At 35.5% G+C, this 22,948-nt stretch overlaps 1 protein-coding gene across 1 annotated transcript; it reads right to left on the bottom strand.

Moving 5' to 3' along the window:
- Nucleotides 1-18,651: 18,651 nt before the first annotated feature.
- Nucleotides 18,652-22,700, bottom strand: LOC129891276 (nudix hydrolase 20, chloroplastic-like). Its single transcript, XM_055966575.1, has 9 exons — nucleotides 22,244-22,700; nucleotides 22,089-22,153; nucleotides 21,147-21,330; nucleotides 20,941-21,021; nucleotides 20,237-20,362; nucleotides 19,846-19,925; nucleotides 19,611-19,726; nucleotides 19,279-19,399; nucleotides 18,652-18,889 (listed from the first exon to the last, which is right to left on the bottom strand). Exons 1-9 carry the CDS (start codon nucleotides 22,517-22,519, stop codon nucleotides 18,820-18,822), a joined length of 1,119 nt encoding a protein of 372 aa, XP_055822550.1. The 5' UTR covers nucleotides 22,520-22,700; the 3' UTR covers nucleotides 18,652-18,819.
- Between the last annotated feature and the right edge of the window lie 248 nt (nucleotides 22,701-22,948).

The following is a 22,948-nucleotide window of genomic DNA, read 5'->3' as shown; positions in this document are numbered from 1 at the left end:
ATCACCAAGTCAACCCAAGTCTAAAATCTCATAAATATAATAGAGAAATAACGATACACATGGGTGACTATAAAAGACCCTCCAACATTGGTAGAAACATAGATGGGGGCATCAAGTATATCACAAAGTGCATCAAAACTCAAGGCATATCTCACTGATACATATGAATAAGTAGATCCCAGGTCAAATAAAATAGTAGTCATCCAATCACAGACAAGAATAGTACTTGTGATCACTGCATCAAACACCTCTATCTCGGTCTTGCCCGGAAAGGCATAAAATTGAGCCTTGTCATCCTGACGTGCCACCTCCCTACCTGGATGTGCTACTCCTTGTCTTGCATTACCATTACCTCGGCCTTCATGGCGTCTTGTATTTTCTTCTCTCTCATCTTGTGGACGTCCTCTACCACTTCTATCTCCGCCCGTGGGTACCACAACTCTAGTTTGCTGGGTGTTGAATCTGTCTCATGAGGGTGGGGACACTCCTTCCTTATATGCCTCGGCTATCCATAATTAAAACAACCGCGCACAAAGGATGGCCTGCTATATGGAGAAGATGCTTCTTGACCCTCCTAGGTTGTATCCTGTTGTGGAGTACCTGAAAAACTACTAGTAGAAGTAGGCAGTGTTGACTGAATTAGTCGAGATGCAATTACCAGTCTGCCTGACCCTATAGAATAGGATCCCTGGAAGTTACCTGTGCTATTAGGCTTCTTAGCCAAAACTTTGCCCCTGCCAATCTCACCTCACACCCTCTACCTTCTTTACAAAATCAGGGACTTCATTAAAACTCCTACCCGATGAAGTCATGTGAACCGGCAACACTTGCAAATCGGAGTTCAACCCCTTCACAAAAAACTGGACTATTTCTTCCTCTATAGTTACCAGCTGATTAGCATACTTGGACAACACATGAAATTTGGACTCATAAGCAGCCATCGACATACCACCCTGCTCCAATGCCATGAACTCATCCTTTTTGTGGTCCCTCAAGGAACGTAACACATATTTCTCCAGAAACAAGGCATGAAATTGGACCCAAGTAAGTGTGAGGAAACACTGGTGAGCGATACTCCACATAATCCCTCCATCACTACTTTCCCTCACCCTACGGTTGAAATTTCAAAAACTCCACCTCGTGCTGGTGTACTATCCCCAAATTGTTCAACCTCTCATGGCAGTCAAGGATGAACTCATAGGCATCATCATTCTCAGAACCATGGAAGAATAGAGGCTTAAGTTTCAGGAATTTAGTGAGCATGTCATTCTTAGTGTCGGTCATAACTGGGCCCAAAAAAGGTCTGAAGAAGAAATCAGTGCCTACCACCTCATCTACTAAAGGAGTCGCAATAGTAAATAAGCGAGCAACAGGGGTTGGTACTGCAGGCATTGTAGAAATGGCTCCAGTGCCAGCTAACCCACTCATAAAGGACATGATGTACTGCGCTAGTATGGGGTCCAGATGGGGAAGACTAGCAGCCCCAGCTTGGGTATCTGCCACCTGCTCAGTAGTCTCCTCCTCCTCAACCTCTTTGTTCTCTTCTAACTCATTTTGAGGAGCGGTAGGAGCCTTACCTACTAGTACTTCCTCAACTGTAGCCACATCCCTAGCAGGTACTGCTCTTCCTCGGCCTCTAGTGCATCTTCCTCTCCTGACCCTACCTCAATTGCTTTCTCATACGACTGGATCTTTCTCCGACTCAACTGGAGCTATGGGTCGAACACCATTGTAGCGGATATTAACCATCTGCGTACAAGAAAGTGAAAGAGGTTAGATACCAATTTAGCTCAACATATACCAATTAAAATCAAGCTATAGCATGAAGGAAAGAAGATAGAGAAACTCTTTCCTAAAGTCATATAGCCTCTTAAAAAAAGTACAGACGTCTTTGTACCGTTCTGCAAGATTCTACTAGACTTATTTTGGTATAATTAGATCAACGAACCTAGGGCTCTGATACCAACTTTGTCACGAACCTGAGCCAAAGTGATTGACACTCATACTAACCCTCTCTCCGGTGGGAGAACCATTAATACAACCCAAACTAACAACATTCACAAGATATAAAAAGTTTAAAGATGTGAAAGCAGCTTAATTAGAGAAATAAGGTTGAGTCCCTATAAACTCAACAAAGTCTAGTCACTAACCCAAACATACAAAAAATACCTAGGAACTAAAAGTCATCATACCAAAATATTTTACAAACAAATCTTAAATGAGGATGCAACCTTGAAAGAAAACATAACAAATATTTCCTGAAAGTCTGTCCTGAAAGAAGGACTCAAGATAGGAAGAATTCATGGTAGCTCGTAAGAAGTGGCTCACCCTTGAACTCTCGGTAGGTAGTGGTTTTTCATGCGAGGTCTCTCCGCAGTTGGCTGAATATGCCCTGTAGTCAACAAATATAGAGTAAGTGTAGTATATGTACAAAAAATAACTGTGTACTGGTAGGATCACGCGATTAGCTAGTAAGCGAGTTATAGACAAGTAAAATACAACATAGTAACACATATATGAGCCAATAGACTTAGCCATTTATATATCATAATTAGTACTCAACATTATCATGGTTCATCACTCTCAATAGAATACAACTTCACATAAGGCTCTTCTCATGCAACCTACAAATACTCATCTATATGTTGGAACGTGACACCCGATTTAAGATTTATGTTGAAATGTGAAACCTAATCCAAATTGTATCTGAATGTGACACTCAATCAAAATATATTTCAAAACGTGACACCCTATCCAACATACAAGTCAACCATAATCACAATGATTAATCCAACTATCTTACTACCAAGAACAAATGCATTACAATTCATGGCCAAACAGTAGTCATTTCACATAGATCATTTCTTTCTTCCCTATTCATATACACATATGCATATAGTGGAGTAATTTAGCAAGTACATGAATCACATACAGGAAGAAAAACCATCACCTACCACAAAATCAAGCTTTGACAATTCTAATGTGTAGGAGCTTTCCCTTTTTGAATTCGTTCTCATTATTCTTGGTCTAAAGACAGAAAATACATATGAATGATCAATATAATGGTCTACTTTACTCAAATTATATCATAATTTCTCCCTTAGACCAACCCATGATCCTAACCCTCATCTAGGACAATTTCCCACCATTAATTTCAGGTCAAATCCCTCCTTCGATGATCACCCACTAACAATTATGGGTTATAGTAATCGAATCACAAGTTTAGGGAGTAACTTACTTATCTTTAACATAAATTATGGTGGAACTCAGTAGAAAATGGTCGTAGGTCGCTTTTGGTCTTTTAAGAACGAAGTGGGAATGACTAAACCCATTTTTGAACTTTTTTCCCGACTTAAGTCACATCTGTTCCACTCCAGCGAGAGAAATCTTGCCAGGGTGGGATGCACAAAAATAGAGATCTCAAAACTTGAGCTCCAAACTCCCATTTCACAACACACCCTCTCCCCATAGCTTTATAAATTATACTCTTCACACCAAGATCAATTTCGGGAGTTCTACTCACCCAAATCGATTTTGTGAAGCCATACAGGCTCCTTCATTTCCTGGCTATCAACTCAAATGATCAAAAAATGGATTTGATCCCCCACCCATTACCGGGTCACCCTAGACCTCGCTTAACTCAGAATTTAACCAAGTATGGCCTAAGCTCAAATTTTTCGAAGTCACTATCCAAAGTTTCCTGGCTCAAATTACTTCCCTATCAATTTGTCCATAACGAAGGAATCAAATCGTTGCAATAATTCAAGATTTTGGTAAGACATTCTAATGAGATACAATTCCATGATTTATGGGATTGTTTTTTTTCACAACCAAAATTACCACCCATTTTTCTCAAATAAATTTGAAAGCTAAATTGTATAAATAATTAAATGCACATGAAACATATAAACAGAAATACTTATAGCAAAACTATGTATCGTAATTAGGCAAACTGGCTAATAAAAATATTTCTCTTACCTATTTATGAAATTTCCCCTTGAAACTTTGGTATACCATTCTTCTATTATTATCAGTACAATTAAAGTTTGAGTTCTCAATATATATTAAAGGTAAATTTCATCGGTGCTGACCAATAAACTCTGAGTTTATCATATTAAAAATATTTTTCTATCTTTTGTTACATAATTGTCATTTGCATTAAAATTTATCGCACAAAAATAACTTTTATTTCTTATTGTATAAAAGTTACTCATCCAACTTAAAAATTTATCGCACAAGCCATTTTTATTTAATTTTTTCACATAAAAATCATTCGACTATGGTCAAATTAACTAAAAAGTAGGTTTACCAAACTTTTTAGATTTTGTACAGAAAATATGACATGACACTACAAAATAGTTAGTTAGTTTAATAAAATATATTAAATGTAATGAATTAATTTATTGACTTTTCCCAAATTTCTCTCGATGACATTGATCTCCTTCATGGTTTACGAGTTTGTATTTACATCCTCCGTCTTATTTTTTTCACTATTTCAAAAATAGATTCACTTTTTACTTGTCATTTGAACATATCAAGAAAAGACAAAAAAAATTCTTCATATTTTACCCTTAGCACTAATTATAGTTTTTGGCCAAGAACATCCTTAAACTATACCCCAAACTTAAATTACATCCTTAAAATATACTTTTTTGGAAGAAAACATTCTCCAATTATTTGAAAGTTAACAATTTTCATCCTTCTGTTAGATATTGTCAAAAAATTAAGGGATCCTACAAAAATATGTGCAATTCACGTGAACGAAAAGTTTTCCAGCTGCATAATTCATTACTTGTTATAAAAAGCTCCTAAAAAGAATATTACAAATCTTGGACACCATTGCTTGTTGAAACAAAAAATGTTAGGAAGGTGTGAGGATACAGGATCTGCTCTTCTTCTCTTTTACCAATGGAAAGAAGTTGGAGCTTAATTATCTTCACTTTTTTTAAAGTCAAATTGTAGTTACATCAATAACTTTTTGATGCAATCTGAAATTAAGGTGATCAAAATTTTAATTATGTCTCACATTCGAGTTTATAATCAAAATTTTGATTATGTCTCACGTTTGAGTTTCATTCTCCATTATTAGAAGTGGAAATCTCCAACAAACACCGCTTCTAGTATATTCAATTGAGAAGAAACATATTTTAATTTATAATTTTGTTAATATTAAATCACATGTTAATTAAAAGATTTTGCATAATGATAAACTCAATTTTCCAAAAATTTCACGATAAATTTTTTGGCGTATCTCAGAATAATAAATACAAAGGGATGACTTGATTTTTATAGAATATTTTAGTTTTCTGACAATTCTAGCAGAAGGATGAAAGTTGTCAATGGTTAAATACTTGGAGGATGTTTTCCATTAAGAATGATGTTTTAATGATGTAATCTAAGTTTGGAGTATAGTTAAAGGATAATTTTGGCCAAAAAACTAAGAAGTAAAAGAAGTAATTAATATGGATATTTATAAATACATGCTCCCGTCATTAGGGATAAACCAATGTAAAAGGACTTCAGGCCAGAAAACTTCAGATAGTAACTTCGAAAATTTTGAGCCTAGGCCAGACTTGGACGAATTCTGAGCCAGGTGAAGTATATGGTGTTCACGTGAATGATTGGAGGTCAAATTTATAATTTAATTAGACATGCTGATAGCCAAGACGATACATAGCATTTACGGCTTCGCAGAATCGCATTCGGGTGAGTAAAACTCTCAGAATTAAAATATGTATGGGGAGTATATTTTAATACTTCATTAATGGGGGGTGTTATGAAAGGGGAACTTGGATCACAAAATCTGAGCTCTCTAGTTCCATCTATCCCGCCAGGGTAGGATTATTCCTGCCAGAGTAGGGCCGCCAGAGCGATATCTGTCCTGCCAGAGCGGACAATCGTGACTTAAGTCGTGAAAAAGATCAGAAATAATCTTTTTCTGCATGTTTAGTTTCTAAAACCCCAAGAAGCGACCTAGGGCAACTTCAATTGATTTTCCACGGATTTTCACGCTTAAGGTAAGGTTTTTACATCCTAGATTCATACTTTGATTCTTAGAAACTAGAAGTATGGGTGATAATCATTGGGGAGGATTTGGACTAAAAATCTAAGGTGGAAAACAGCCCTATGGTAAGGTTAGGATCGTGGGTTTGGCTTAGGGAATGAAATTGTGTTATATTTCTTGATAGTTAGGTCATTATATTGATTCTTGATATGTAGTTAATGTTTCTATACCAAGAACGAGAAGAACGAACCTGAAAAGGAAAGGATATTGCGTTGTGAGGTTCTGAAAGCTTGAATTTAAGGTAAGTAATGGTCTAGTTTCCTGTATGTATTTCATATACTTGTTAGATGGCTTCATATTATGCATGTGTGTATATGAATAGGAAAATGTGCTAGATTATGTGAGAAATGATCACTTGCTGGCCTGTTATATTAATGAACCTATTCTTGGTGGTATAAATATTGTAAACATTGTATATTATTTTGATTGTGATATCTTAGGATCGGGTGTCATGTTCTGACATATACTTGGATCGGGTTTCACGTTCCTACACGTATTTGGATTGGGTATCACGTTTCAACACATACTTGGATCGGGTGTCACATTTCGACACAAAGTCGATTGTTTGTAAGTCCCTTGAGAGGACCCTTGTGTGAGATTATAGCATGTGAAAGACATTGAGTTGTGATATTGAGACATGGTTGACTTATTCTGTATATGTATATGCCTATTTAGTTGAAATTTACTTGTATATGGTCCGCTTACTGGCTAACCGCGTGATCCTACCAGTACACCATGGTTTTGTGCACTTATACTACTCTTACTCTGCCTTTTTGTTGAGTACAGGGCATATTCAGCCAATAGTAGAGAGACCTCGGTTGGAGAATTAGCAGGTTGTTCAAAGTCCAAGGGTGAGCTATTCTGTCGTATTGTTGGGGACTTTTCTATCATTGTTCTAGTCCTTTTTTTTCTTCCAGGACTTAGATGTTTAGACAATTTCTATTTCTTTATGTTTTATTTATTTATTTGATTCTATTTAGAGTTGTACTCATGTTCTAGACTTGTTAGGTTAGAGTTTTGGTACGATGACTTTTAGTTCCTAGGATGTGTTCACTTTCTCACTTTATTGTTATTAACTTAGTTGGCTAAGTTTATGGAAACTTAACATTTCTCTGGTTGAGTCTTGCTTCCGCAACCCTTAACTTGTGCATTTTGCGATTATTGTTGTTGGGTTGTTAGAATGATTCTCCTACTAGAATAAGTGTTGTGGGTGCTAGCGACGGTGGGTTGGGGTCATAAAAACGTTTGTATCATATCCTAGGTTTGTTGATATCGTCATACCAAAAGGATTCCAATAGAGTCTTGTGAAACAATACAGAGATGTCTATAATTTTCTTTGAGAGGCTATAGGATTTTAGGAAAAGTTTCACTGTTTTCCTTCTTTCGTGTTATAATTGGTATCTGGTGATCCAAATTAGTATCTAATCACTTTCACTCCTTTGTCTGTAGATGGTTAACACGTGTTTCAATAGTTTCAGGCCAGTAGCTCTAATTGAGCTCAAAAAGGAGCCAGCCATTCGATGACGTGGTAGAGGGAGAGGCAGGAGAGGAAAGGGCAGAGGAAAGGCAGTACCTACCAGAGTAGAGGTCCCTCCTACTCCCCTAAATGAGTTTGAGGGAGAGGTGAAAGATAAAGATGAGTAGGACAAGAGAAGGATCGCCAGGCTGAGGCCGCTGGTATTCTCCCTTTGAATCCATTTATGTACTAACAGATCATGGCATTCTTGAGTGGGCTAGTTGGCACTGGTGCCATCTCCAGTATGCCTGCAGCACCAGTTCCTGTTGACCGTCCGATTGTTGCTGCAATTCAGCCAACAGATGCCCTGTTGGACACAGATACTTTCTTCAGGACTCTAATGGGTCCTGTGATGACTGGTACTGAGCATGACATGCTCATCAAGTTCCTTAATCTCATACCTCCACTTTTCTAGGGTACTGAAAATGAGGATGCCTACGAGTTTATTCTGGATTGCTAGGAGAGGCTACACAAGCTGGGCATAATGTATCAGTACGGGGTAGAGTTTGTGACTTTCCAGTTGCAAAGAGAGACCAAGCAGTGGTGGAGGGACTATGTGAAGCGTCGTTTGCCTGTGTTGCCCCTACTCTCTTAGGCTCCGTTCTATGCTCTATTTTTAGAGAAGTATATGCCTAGCATTTTGAGGGACAGGAACAAAGATGAGTTTATGGCCCTTGATCAGGGAGGGTTATAAATGGTTGCTTATGAGGCCAAATTTCATGCCCTGTCTAGGTATGCTACTCAGCTAGTTACTACTTAGGAGGAGAGAATCAGTTTGTTTGTGAAGGGGTTGGACCCCGAATTGCAGGTACTCTCTGTTCATATGACTTCGCCCGGTAGAAGTTTCAACGAAGTCACGGACTTTGTTAAGAAAGTGAAAGGTATAAGGAAGGAAGTGCAAGTCAAGACTTTGGCTAAAAGGCCCAAGAGTGCAGGTAACTTTCAGGGAACCAATTATAGGGGTCAAGCAAGCCGGTCACCACTACCTGGCTAATTCAGTCAGCACTGCCCACTTTCACTAGTAGTTTTTCCGGTACTCTACAGCAGCATCAGGACCATGGGGTTAGGGAGCAATAGGTAACCATCTTTTCTTTAATCTCGGTTGTTTTAATTATGGAGAGTCATGCCATATATGAAGGGAGTGACCTCACCCCCATGGGAAAGCTTCAACACCTCCAGTAGGCTCGAGCATTACTCCCATCAACTGGAGGGAATAGTGGTAGTGGATGTCCACAAAGTAGGAGAGGAGGAAATCTAAGAGGTCATGGGGGTCGAGAAAGTAGTAGTGCAGGTCAAAGAGAAGTCCAGCCAGGCAAGGAGTGGCCCATTAGGATGATCGATCTCAATTTTATGCATCCCCGAGCAAACCTGAGGCAGAGCTGTCTGACGCAGTTATCACAGGTACTATTATTGTCTATGACCGGATGGCTTCTATTTTATTTGATATGGGTTCTACTTAATCCTATGTGTGTATCTGGGGAATAAGTATCGGCTAACTCTATGCCAACAGCCGCAGTAATACAGAGGATGCAAGCGTTATCCGGAATGATTGGGCGTAAAGCGTCTGTGAGGTATGCCTTAGGTTTTGATATATTGTGTGATATGTTGGATGCCTCTATTCATGTTTCTACTCCTGTTGGAGAGTCATTCATAGTCACCCATGTGTATCGTTCTTATTCTGTGGTGTTTATGGAGTATCGGACTTGGGTGGAGTTAGTGATCCTAGGCATAACAGATTTTGATGTGATCTTAGGCATGACTTGGTTGTCCCCCTACTTTATTGTACTTAATTACTATGTAAAGACTGTGATTCTAGAGATCCCGGGAAGGAAAAGGTTAGAGTGAAAATGGGTGTACAAGCTTAAGCCAACTAAGGTCATATCCTTTCTCTAGGCTAGAAAATAGTGGAGCAGAGTTGCTTAACCTCTTTGGCCCATATCAGGAATATAGAAGTTGAGTCTCCTTCTATTGAGTCTATTACAATAGTGTGTGAATTTTCAGAGATCTTTCCTTCAGACTTGCTTGGTATGCCTTCTGACTGAAACATAGATTTTTGCATTGATTTAGAGTCGGGTGCTCACCCAATTACCATTTCTCCCTATCGTATGGCTCTGGTAGAGTTGAGAGAGCTTAAGGCTCAGATTTAGAAGCTTCTTATTAAGGGGTTCATTCATCATAGTTCTTCCCTCTAGTGTGCTCCGATGTTATTCGTCAAGTGAAAGGAAGATAGTATGAGAATGTGTATTGACTACCGACAACTGAATAAGGTCACCATCAAAAATAATACCCCTGCCTCGTATTTATGACCTGTTTGACCAGCTACAAGGTACTTCAGTCTTCTCAAAGATTGATCTTAGGTCTTAGTATCATCAGTTGAAAATTAGACTTGAGGATGTACTCAAAACAGCTTTTAGGACCAGGTATAGGCAGTATGAATTTCTAGTAATGTCATTTGGTTAACCAATGAACCTGCAACTTTCATGAGTTTGATAAATGGGGTGTTTAGACCATTCCTGGATTTGTTTATAATAGTGTTTATAGATGATATATTGGTGTATTCAAAAACTGAACAAGAACATGCAAATCACGTTTAAATTGTGTTGGGAGTTTTGGGCACACAAAGGTTATATGCGAAATTGTCTAAGTATGAATTTTGGCTGCCTTCAGCTGCCTTTTTAAGACATATTGTTTCAAAAGAAGAGGTGATGGTGGACCCACAAAAGATTGAGGCAGTTAAAAATTGGGCTAGGCCTATTCTGTATTAGAGGTTAGAAGTTTTGTGGGACTGGCAAATTTTTATTGCCGGTTTGTGACAAACTTTGTCTCTATTGCTACTCACTTGACTAGCTTGAATAAAAAGAAAGTGATATTCGAGTGGACTGAACAGTGTGAAGAGAGCTTCCAAAAGCTAAAAATTCTCCTGATCAGAGCCCCAATTTTGACCTTACCTATCAAAGGTAAAGATTTTATTATTTATTGTGATGCTTCACATTCTAGTTTGGGTGTTGTTTGATGCAGGATAAGAATGTTGAAGCATATTATTTATGACAATTAAAAGTGCATGAGAGGATCTACCCGACTCATGACTTGGAGTTGGCAGCGGTAGTATTTGCACTAAAAATCTTGAAATATTACCTGTACGGCATCAAGTGTGAGGTTTTACTGATCACCGCAGTTTACAGCATGTGTACCCAGAGAGACTTGAATTTGAGACAGTGGAGGTGGATGGAGTTGCTTAAGGACTATGATGTCACGATCCAGTACCATCCAAGCAAGGCTAATGTGGTAGCAGTTGCATTGAGTTGCTAGCCGGTGAGCGTAGGCATTTTAACTTGTTTGGGACCCCTTAAACGGCCCCTATTTAGAGAAATTCAGGCCTTGGAGGACCGATTCATGAAGCTCGGCATCTCAAAGAAAGGTGGGGTAATGGTCAGAGTTGATCTAAGGCTCACTCTCATAGAAGAGATCAAAACCAAACAGTTTGATGATGTATACTTAAATGAAATTAGAGAGAAAGTGTTGATGGGCAAGACTCCAGAATCAACACTAGATGCAGGAGGGGTGCTCCATTTTAGGGTAAGGATTTGTGTTCCCCGGGTAGATGGACTAATTCAAAAGATCATATTTGAATCTCATGGTTCCCTATACTCTATTTACCTTGGAGTGACTAAAATATACTAGGACTCAAAACGGTTATATTGGTGGTCGGTTATGAAGAAAGACATACATAAATATGTAGCCAAGTGTTGGAACTGTCAACAGGTGAAGTATGAGTATCAAAGACATGTAGATTTGTTGCAAAGAATGCCCATTCCTGAATGAAAGTGGGAGAGAATAACCATGGATTTCGTGGTGGGACTTCTTAAGACTTTAGGAATGAATGACTCTATTTGGGTGGAGGTTGACAGGTTAACGAAGTCAGCACACTTTATTTCGGTTCAAGTGGATTATAATGCACAACAGTTGGCCAGAATTTATGTGAAGGAGATAGTAAGACTGCACAGGGTGCCTCTTTCTATTATTTCAGACCGTGGTACGCAATTCACTTCCAATTTTTGGGGTAAGTTATATGAAGAGTTGGGTACTTAACTTACTTTCAGCACATCTTTCCATCCACAGATAGACGGGCAGTCAAAAAGACTATCCAAGTGCTGAAAGATATGTTGAGGGCTTGTGTGATAGACTTTGGGGGACAATGGGACAAGTTTTTGCCTTTGTGTGAGTTCTCCTACAATAATAGCTACCACTCTAGAATTATTATGAAACTATATGAAGCCCTGTATAGGAGGGGATGCAGGTCTCCTAAAGGGTGGTTTAAAGCTGGAGGAGTGGACCCAATTGGGGGTTGACTTAGTGATGGATGTTCGAGATAAGGTAAGAAGCATCCAAGCTAAGCTTCGAGTAGCCAAAGTCGTCAGAAGCAGTATGCTGACCGAAATATAAGGGATATGACATTCGAGGATGGTGAACAAGTATTCAAAAAGTGTCATCCATTAAAGAGGTGATGAGATTTGGCAAGAAGGGCAAACTCAGTCCTCGTTACATTGTCCCTTTTAAAATTCTTAATTATGTAGGGTCAGTAGCATACAAGTTGGCTTTACCGCCTAGCTTGTCTGGGGTACACCCTGTGTTCCATGTGTATATACTGAAAAAGTATCATGGGGATAGGGACTACATCATTAAATAGGACTCGATGTTATTAGATAAGGAACTTCAGTATGAAGAAGAGCCAGTTGCAATTCTTGATTGTGACACCTGGAAATTCAGGACTAAGGAGATCAATATGGTTAAAGTGCAATGGAAATATCATTCGGTAGAGGAAGCTACTTGGGAGATAGAGAAAGACATGTGAGATAAGTATCCTCAACTATTCAACGAAATAGGTACTACTTTATTTTTGCTTTAGACCTGTTTTCCCTAGTTAGTCACTCAGGAAAGAGTGATGGGTAAATTGGTATCTATTATAATGACCTTCTTACATCGTTATAGATAGGCCAATGGGGAAGGATTTTGGGCCAAAATATTTTGAGTAGTAACTTCAGAATATTTGAGCCTAGGCAGACTTGGATGAATTCTAAGTTAGGTGAAGTTTATGGTGATCATGTTAATAATGGGAGGTCAAATTTATAATTTGAATAGACAGAATGATAGACAAGGTGATATGGAGTATTTACGTCTTAGCAGAATTGCATTCGGATGAGTAAAACTCTCAGAATTGAAGTTTGCGTAGAGAGTATATTTTAATACATCATTGAAGAGGGGTATGTTGTGAAAGGGGAGATTGGAGCACTAACTCCGATCTCTCTATTTCTGCCTATCTCGCCAGGGCAGAATTATTCTCGCCAGAGCGGGATAGTCACGACTTAAGTCGTGAAAAAAATCAGAAACAATCTTTTTCTGCAAGTTTAGTTTCTAAAACCCCAAGAAGCGACCTAGGGCAACTTCAAATTATTTTCCACGGATTTTCATGCTTAGGGTAAGGTTTTTACTTCCTAGATTCATACTTTGATTCTTAGGAACTAGAAGTATAGGTGATAATCATTGGGGAGGGTTTGGACTAAAAATCTAAGGTGGAAAATAGCCCTAAGGTAAGGTTAGGATCGTGGGTTTGGCCTAGGGAATGAAATTGTGTTATATTTCTTGATAGTTAGGTCATTATATTGATTCTTGATATGTAGTTAATGTTTCTATACCAAGAACGAGAAGAACGAACCTGAAAAGGAAAGGATATTGCGTTGCGAGGTTCTGAAAGCTTGAATTTAAGGTAAGTAATGGTCTAGTTTCCTGTATGTATTTCATATACTTGTTAGATGGCTTCATATTATGCATGTGTGTATATGAATAGGAAAATGTGCTAGATTATGTGAGAAATGATCACTTGCTGGCCTGTTATATTAATGAACCTATTCTTGGTGGTATAAATATTGTAAACATTGTATATTATTTTGATTGTGATATCTTAGGATCGGGTGTCATGTTCTGACACATACTTGGATCGGGTTTCACGTTCCTACACGTATTTGGATTGGGTGTCACGTTTCAACACATACTTGGATCGGGTGTCACATTTCGACACAAAGTCGATTGTTTGTAAGTCCCTTGAGAGGACCCTTGTGTGAGATTATAGCATGTGAAAGACATTGAGTTGTGATATTGAGACATGGTTGACTTATTCTGTATATGTATATGCCTATTTAGTTGAAATTTACTTGTATATGGTCCGCTTACTGGCTAACCGCGTAATCCTACCAGTACACCATGGTTTTGTGCACTTATACTACTCTTACTCTGCCTTTTTGTTGAGTACAGGGCATATTCAGCCAATAGTAGAGAGACCTCGGTTGGAGAATTAGCAGGTTGTTCAAAGTCCAAGGGTGAGCTATTCTGTCGTATTGTTGGGGACTTTTCTATCATTGTTCTAGTCCTTTTTTTTCTTCCAGGACTTAGATGTTTAGACAATGTTCTATTTATTTATTTGATTCTATTTGGAGTTGTACTCCTAATCTAGACTTGTTAGGTTAGAGCTTTGGTACGATGACTTTCAATTCCTAGCATGTGTTTACTTTCGCACTTTATTGTTATTAAGTTGGTTGGCTGAGTTTATGGGAACTCAACATTACGCTAGTTGAGTCATGCTTCCGCAATCCTTAACTTGTGCATTTTGCAATTATTGTTGTTGGGCTGTTAGAATGGTCCTCCCGTTGGAATAAGTGTTGTGGTGCTAGTCACGTTGTGTTGGGGTCGTGACAATATTTTAGTAAAATACGTATAGCAATCATTATTTCTTAATGGGCATGCAAAGTTCAAACGAAAAAGGGTCTAAAATGTCCTCAAACTATTGAAAATGGTACAAAAATGTCCCTCATTCATCTATTCGGCCTAAAATACCCTTGACATTCACCTTTATGTCCAAAAATAACTTTTTCTTTAATGGAAAATGGCATGAGGAGTATTTTTGTACCATTTCCAATAGTTCGAGGTATTTTTCTATAGTTAAAATTTTGTTAAATAAATTTTAATTTATAATTAATTTTAAATAATTAAATTGTAAGCAATAGATGGTCACCACGTATTTAAAAAAATTATTCAAATTATTTAATTAAAATTCTATTAAATAAATTTTGATTTATAATTAATTTTAAATGATTAAATTGTAACCAATAGATGGCTGCCACATGTTTAAAAAGTTATTCAAATTATTTAATTAAATTTATGTTAAATAAAAGGTCATTTTTGGACCTAAAGGTGGATGGCAAGAGCATTAATTTTCTGAATTTTATATGATAATCATCCACCTTTAGTTCCAAAATAACATTTTCTTTAACATAATTTTAATTAAATAATTTGAATAATTTTTTAAAATATGTGGCGGTTATCTATTGGTTATAATTTAATTATTTAAAATTAATTATAAATCAAAAATATTTTAACATAATTTTAATTAAATAATTTAAATAATTTTTTAAACACGTGGTGGCCATCTATTGGTTATAATTTAATTATTTAAAATTAATTATAAATCAAAGTTTCTTTAACATAATTTTAATTAAATAATTTGAATAAATATTTTAAACACATGGCGGCAATCTATTGGTTACAATTTAATTATTTAAAATTAATTATAAATCAGAATTTATTTAATAGAATTTTAATTAAATAATTTGAATAATTTTTTTAAACACGTAGTGGCCATCTATTGGTTATAATTTAATTACTTAAAATTAATTATAAATTAGAATTTATTTAGCATAATTTTAATTAAATAATTTGAATAATTTTTTTAAATACGTGACAACCATCTATTGGTTAAAATTTAATTATTTAAAATTAATTATTAATCAAAATTTATTTAACAAAATTCTAATTACAGAAAAGGGCCTAAAATTTCCTCGAACTATTGGAAATGATACAAAAATGCACCTCATGCCCTTTTCCGTTAAAGAAAAGGTTATTTTTGGACCTAAAGATGGATGTCAGGGCATTTTAGACTCAATAGATGAATAAGGGATATTTTTTGTATTATTTCCAATAATTCGAGAATATTTTAGGTCCTTTTCCAAAATTCAAAGTAGATAAGTAAACATGAACAGATAGACTATCTCCTTATTTTGATTTATCATTTATATACCACTTGAAACCATGAATCATATACAACAACAACAACAACCCAGTGAAATCCCACATCGTGGGGTCTGGGGAGGGTAGAGTGTACGCAGACCTGACTCCTACCAATGTAGGACGGCTGTTTCCGAAAGACCCTCGGCTCAATAAAAGCATAGAAAAAGGTCAGACAAGATTATTAGAGTAAATAAGTAGATGACGAAAACGGTCCAAACAATAGTATAATCAAATCACAAAAAAATAATAATTTGTGTTTGTCATTGAAAGTTTTGATTTTCTAACTCTAAGAACAATCTTTTCACTAATTGAAAAAGGTGTTTATGATCACTAAACAAATGAGTTAGAGAAGAAAAATCAAATTATATTTTTTACATTAATGATAATGAGTTAAATTATTTGTAAACAAAATAAGGAAATTAAGCAAACATAATCGTATAACACAAAGAAGATTAGTGGGAAGCGAAACATTGAGGGAGGTTTTATGAAATTATTCTCAAATGTAATGAACTTATTTTGGATTTTCATGTTTTATTTTCCGTACAAAATTAAATGATTTAGGTAAAAAAAAAATAGTTAATTTAGCCAAAGTTGAATGACTTTTATGTGATAAAAAAATTATGTGATAAATTTTAAAGTTGAATGGCTTTTATGTGATAAAGAAATAAGTAAATAACTTTTATGTGTTAAACTTTTAAGTTGGATGACTTTGATGTGATTAGAAATAGAAAAATAATTTTTGCATGATAAACTCAAAGCTGAATGATCATCGGTTAAAGTTTACCCCATATATTAACGCACCGTGTTTATTTGATTCTCGTATTTCCATGGATGCTACATGTTTGATGCCAGAGAGTTGTGATAAAAAAAACAAATTTTATGTCTAACTCAATCAATAAAGCTAATCATTAATTTCTCTGTTTTAATTTATCAAATGGTCCTTGATGTATAAGGGTTGTCTTATTTTAATTATTAATATATTTTACTTAATTAAAATGATTTTTAATGTACAATAAAAGGCGTTGGATTTGATCCTTTATCCTAAACCTAAAATTTCTCCCAAAAAAAACTGCTAAAAATTTAAATGTGGCCTCACATAGCTAACAACATCCACCATTGTTGTTAGCTCAAAAGAAAGAGTTTCATGAATTTTAACATCATTTTCTCTATTTTTCCTAGTATTATTATACACCTTATATATAATTATACAATATATACACATATACATATTGTTTAAATAATTTTCTGTTATCCAAAATTCTACGCAATCAATGTATCCTCACCCAAACACAATGACCTTTCCTCTGATTCGCGGCACATGGGACGCTAGTGACTTTTGTTGGCCATGTGGAGTTCACGGTTAAAATTAACAGTTTTTTGGATAAATTTATTAAGTTTAAGATACAGGATTAAATTGAACACCTTTTGTTATATATTAAAAACTATTGCAATCAAATAAAATATATTAAGGACTAAAACAAAGCAATCCCTATACATCAAGGATCATTTTGATCATTTTCTCTAGTTTGACTTTAACGGAATTTTTATAAAATAAAAAATAAAAAACTTATGGTCTAAAATAAGTTATAAATGTTTGTGTGAATATAAATTATTTCATTAAAGAGTAAAAGTTAGGCATATTAAAGTTAAATTGTTACAATATATAGAAATATATTATTATTTTTATACTGACTAAAAAAGAAAGTAAGTCATATAAATTGAGACAAAGAAAATATTATATTATGTTCAAAATCTGATCATTATATTTTATGTTTGCTTCCTATATATGAACTCAAACTTTATGCATGTACCAAAGTTGTTGGATTAGTAGTTAACTCACAAAAAACATGTAATCTAATTTGACCAGAAACTGTCCATATGACCCAATGCATTTCATTTTCTTTCTAATATTTACTTGTCTCTAGTTTTTAAAGGAAAGAAAAAGAAGTTCAATCAGCCTTATATAACCACACCCAACCAATTATGATCAAACCAAAAGAAATAGTCTAATTATCAAAATATTTCGGTATGACTCAAGGAAGTTGCCTTTCTACAATTCAGACCTCCCTCAATGTTTGACTTACACTAATCGAAATAAATTTTCAGCAAAATATAATGCTATATTTGGAAAGGTTTTTTAGATTCAGGTGATAGTTTCAAAGTAACAAAGCTCGTTTGGACATTCAGCAAAATATATATATGTTCTTTCAAGGTCGTACCGATCACAAATTTAAATTCATCATTCAATTTATTGTATGCTATCTCAGGCAAATAACTGAAAGGGCTCCCGCCATCAGTGTCGGGACAAATTTCTTGACATCAATCCAAGCATATTCAAGAGGGCCGATCACCAAGGTGGGTGGAATAAAATAATTGTTGATAGCGGGCCCCTTCTGGTAGTTTGTCTGTGATAGCATTCAACAAATTGAAGAAGGAAATTAACTTTGTGATTGATACGACCTTGGAAGATATATATATATATATGCTCAAGACGTCCAAACGAGCTTTGTTACTTTGGAATTATCACCCGGAATCTTGAAAACTTTCCAACCATAGCATTTCATTCTGCTGAAAATTTGTTTCAACAAGACAAACCTGACCATTTCTGCTTGTGTGTACAAAGTTCAGAAAGTACATAAGAAGCTCTCTTCCAGCATATTAGATGTTTGGGCACAACAAATTTTTTTCCATCGCCTTTGACTTTACTACCATGAAGATGTCCTTCACTATGATAGATTGTAACTGCCTGTTTGAACTGATCATTGTGGTGAAGAACAAACTAAACATGTTTAAACATACGTTGATTGAATTTTTGCACAATTTCTACAAAATATTACTTTCATTCCACAACTTCTTGATGTGTATGTAACAGTAAAAGAAGGTGACATTTTTTTAAAGATGAGAAAAAAACTTTTAGACAAGTATTGGCAATCACAACCAAAGTTGCACATACTCAAATTTAAACTGTACTTTATTGGAATATCGAAACACAAGGAAATTATCAAGTTGTATATTTAATATACTAGAAGACCTGCATAATTGAAGACGTCGAAAACATTACTTATATTTCTTTTGTGGTGTTCTCTTCTAGCTCAACCACCAATATAATTTACAATAGTACTTATGAGCAATACCCACTTCTCAAACTCTGCAGTAGCTTCAGATACCCAAACACTTCTGGTCTAATGTGCCTGGTATTATTTCAAATGGAAATGTGGGATTAGAATCAGAGAGAACCACCATAAGATCATAAATTATGCACATAGAGGGAGAACAACAAGACGGAATCATAATAAGTAATTGTTTCAATATTTGAATTTCTTCGGAGATTTCAGTAAATAACCACTAGATAGTCGCGACTATGGTCTAACAGCAATGTAACTGTGTTTGTGAAAATCATTGACTGCTAACTTTGTTAATTCAGAACTGGTTCAGATAGTTTAGATCCTTGTTACAAAAAGAATGTTTCTTAAAACTTCATAACTGAAGTGGTGTTTAATGTGGCAGGACAGGAAATAGAAAGAATAAATGGCTCATAAGTTGGATGGAAATATTAAAGTAAATGGTACGATATGCCTACCCATGCCGGAAAAGGAAATCAGTAATGACAAGATTGCAGTTTGCTTTGAAGAACGATGTTTTTTGGATGATATTTGCAACTTGTGTGACTGGGACCAATCGAAAGCTTTCTACCTCCCCATCTGTCACAAAACACAAAAGAGCAGAGATTGACTAAAATTCTATGAGCATCTGAAATAAATAGAAAGAAGCCATTCACCTAGAACAATGCTTGTTCCACGTGAAGACCAAAATCAGAAACACAGAATTTTAATTAGTTTAGCGGAGAAACTAAAACACATCTAAAGCTTTGGTTTAGTGGTTAGATACAGATAGAAAATTTAGTAGGCTTACCCTCGTTATGAGGAATGAAGCCATCAGGAAGCTTCAGATCATAACAAAAGAGGACATCTCTCTTCATCCTATATCCTTCTATGTCAACGTAGGACACAGCTCCAACTGGCCTAGCTCTGATCATGACAAGAAATGGAGAATTGTGAAGAATCATTTATACAATATAAAACATCAAGCAGATAGTCGAGCGCCTTAAATTGATGGTTATTATTTCAAAATGGAGAATTGATCTTACTTATGGGAAATAGATCTTGGTATCCCTGCCTCCTCTTCACATTCCTTAATAAGATTTTCTCCACAAGAAATATCACGTGGCTACATCCAGAACCACATAAATGAACATTAAATCAACCAAGAAATAATCATTTTTACACAATATTGACTACTATACTATAGTATGCTCCGGACCAAAGAACTGCTCCACAAAAAAATAGTTGATGAGGAATCTTAGTAGGTTTCTTTGATAAGAAATGAAAAAAATGTTGTTTATGAAGAGGCTAAAGAATTTTCAACAGAAGCATATTTAGATCCAAGGAAGTGACTAAATCCGTGATACCAGTAAGGCTACAGGTACATATATAACAATAATCTGTGATAAACCATTAACCTTGAAGGGTGTTACATACCAATCCCCCAGCGACTAAATGATCAAGCATTCCAGGATAGGTGGCTTTTTGTTCACTTCTCTTTCCTAGCCATAGAAATTCCTGCCCATCTTTCTCGAGATATCCATTCATATGAACTCCATAAACCTACTATCAACAAAGAGTCATAACAATTAATAGGCCTCTAGAAAGAAATGTTTGGATGGCCTCTGGAAAGAAATTTTAGGGATAACAATTGGAGGGTCTTAACTGTCTCTACTACTCATAAACAGAGACCAAATGATGGAAAAATGTGTTGTAAGTGTAAAAACCAACCTAGACATCAACTCAGAAAGTTCAAAGGATTTCAAGAATGGGAAAATTCAAAGTGATAGTTGATTAATGACCATATCTCAAAGTTCCAAACAAAAACAGCCAGAAACCTCCCTCACTTACCAACATGAACATCTGATAGAGAGATGGCCAATAGTCACATGATAAGAATTGTTAACGGGTTGGGGACCTCATTGGAAAAGAAAAAGGGCCTTCTTAAGCTATCAAACTAACACTAAGTAGTAGGTAGGAATATCCATCATAACTGAGAAAACAAGCCCATAATGACATTCATAGAAGTGTTCATATCAAAACAAAGACTAAAATCTATTTAGTAAGATTTTAATGATTTACAGAAACATATTATTAAGAGATGACGTAATTAGTTTAAGTGGAAAAACTGAATAGCACACCTTTATCCCAAAATATGGCGCAGCAGCTCGTTCCAGTGAAAAAAATATTGGTTCCCCGAAAGCTGATGCAACCGGAAATAACTACCCGTGATCAGCGTAGCAAAGATGTTATCATGGAGGAAGCAAGCGTTAGTCTTAGGACTTTTAGCTAAAAGATTTCAGAATTCGTAAATTTATAGACATAAGGTATCAATGGTTTGAAATACCTCATTTCTTATGCCGGGGATCAGTTCACCCAAAGAATTAATGACATTGGCTACAGCTTTAGTTCGATCGTTGGGAGTACTAAGGTTTGGATGTAAAGTGCAATGACATCCAAACTGGCTTCCATACTCGTTATCTTGTGGGAAAATGAATACATTCTGAAATGGCTTCAGAAAATCAGCAAACCTAAATAACCAAATATATGTACCTTCTCATCAAACAAAACACAAAATTTTAAATCATTAAGAATAGCTATCTGATGCAAAGATAAACCAAATTCTATTGGAATAACACATAAACAAACAATTAAATTTGGCCATAGCTAGCAAGTAAGCACTTCAACTTTGAGAGACTACACATCTAGACACCTCAACTCGTCTCCAATGTATCAATTGAACACTTCAACTTACAAAATGATCATCTAGACATCTCAACTCGTCTCCAATTTTTCAATTGAACACTCCAACTTACAAAATGATCTAGACACCTTCAAAATTTATGTGTCATATATACATCATAGGGTGTCCACAAGACACAATAGGGATGAGTTGGAGTGTTTAGTTGTCCATTGAGAGTTGAGACCAAGTTGAGGAACCAGGCGTTTGGCCATGAAAAATTTTCACTTTTTCCCGGACTTGAATATGTTTGACCATAAATTTCTGGAAGTTGAAATTTCAAAATTTTCAATGAATTCTGTTTTTACTTTTTTCACTCCAAATTACTCATAAAAAGTCAAAAACAACTTCAATTTGTATTCAGGGTCAAACACAACTAAGTACAATTTCCACTTTTTACTTTGAAAACAAAAACTTTTTTTTTTCAAATTTCACAATCAAAAACACGGTCAAACACTAAATAAACTTGAAGTTGACATAGTAGCATTAGTTGAAAGAGAAAAGAAAAGTGTATTATGAACAAAAAGATTAAAGAAAAATTGAAATTACCCATGGTGAACGTAGCCAATTATTTGGTCCTCAATCACGAAAGGCATGAACTCACATTGCTTCTCCTGTTAAAAAAATCTTATTATTTTCCATAAAAGGCTTATTTTAAAGTAAATTTTAGCTCAATGAAGAGTGAAAAAGAGGATGAGGAATACCAAATTGCGATTACAAAGCTTGATTTTATCGAAAAACCCAGAGAGGGCAGAGTAGTCATTTTGAGGAGATTCAGGTAGTCGGAAAACGTCGTCCCAGGTGAAGCTATTGCTGGCTGAAATGGAAAATGAACGCAATTGTCGCCGGCGTCGGGAGGGGCAAAATGGGGATTTAAGACTCAGAATGGTAGGGGCAATTGGGGTATAAAAAATTATGTGAGAAACGGAGCGATACAAGTAATTGCAACTCATTTTGAAAAAAAAATTCACTGCTCCCATATGCTATAATGCCGCGTTATCTTATATTCCCCTTCCAAAATTGTTGGCTCGGAAGTTAATTTGATAATTTAGCTATTTAAATTAATTAAAATAATTCTAAGGAAAAAAAATTACTAACAAAATTTTAATTATTTTCTGAAATAATATCTATTTTAAATGTAATTTCTGATTTCAAATTTTATCTTTCAATTTCAAGGTTATTAGAATGGTGTCATAATGATGTACAAATAATTCGGAATCACCAACGGGGAAAATGGCTTGGAATACACACATGCAAAGCACCTGAAGAGAGAATTAGTTGGCTACTGACCAAACTTCATGTCAAATAAAAAATAATAAAAAAGCAAGGTTTTGAGTCATCTCTCCTCAAATAGTAAGATAGTCCCGAAATTAAATTATAGTCATTTAATTTGTTGTTTGATTGGTAAG

The sequence above is a fragment of the Solanum dulcamara genome, chromosome 6 (genome assembly GCF_947179165.1).
Source record: "Solanum dulcamara chromosome 6, daSolDulc1.2, whole genome shotgun sequence".
Lineage (NCBI taxonomy): Eukaryota > Viridiplantae > Streptophyta > Magnoliopsida > Solanales > Solanaceae > Solanum > Solanum dulcamara.
Note: the sequence above shows the minus strand (reverse complement) of the source record. Positions and strands in the feature narration are given on the sequence as shown.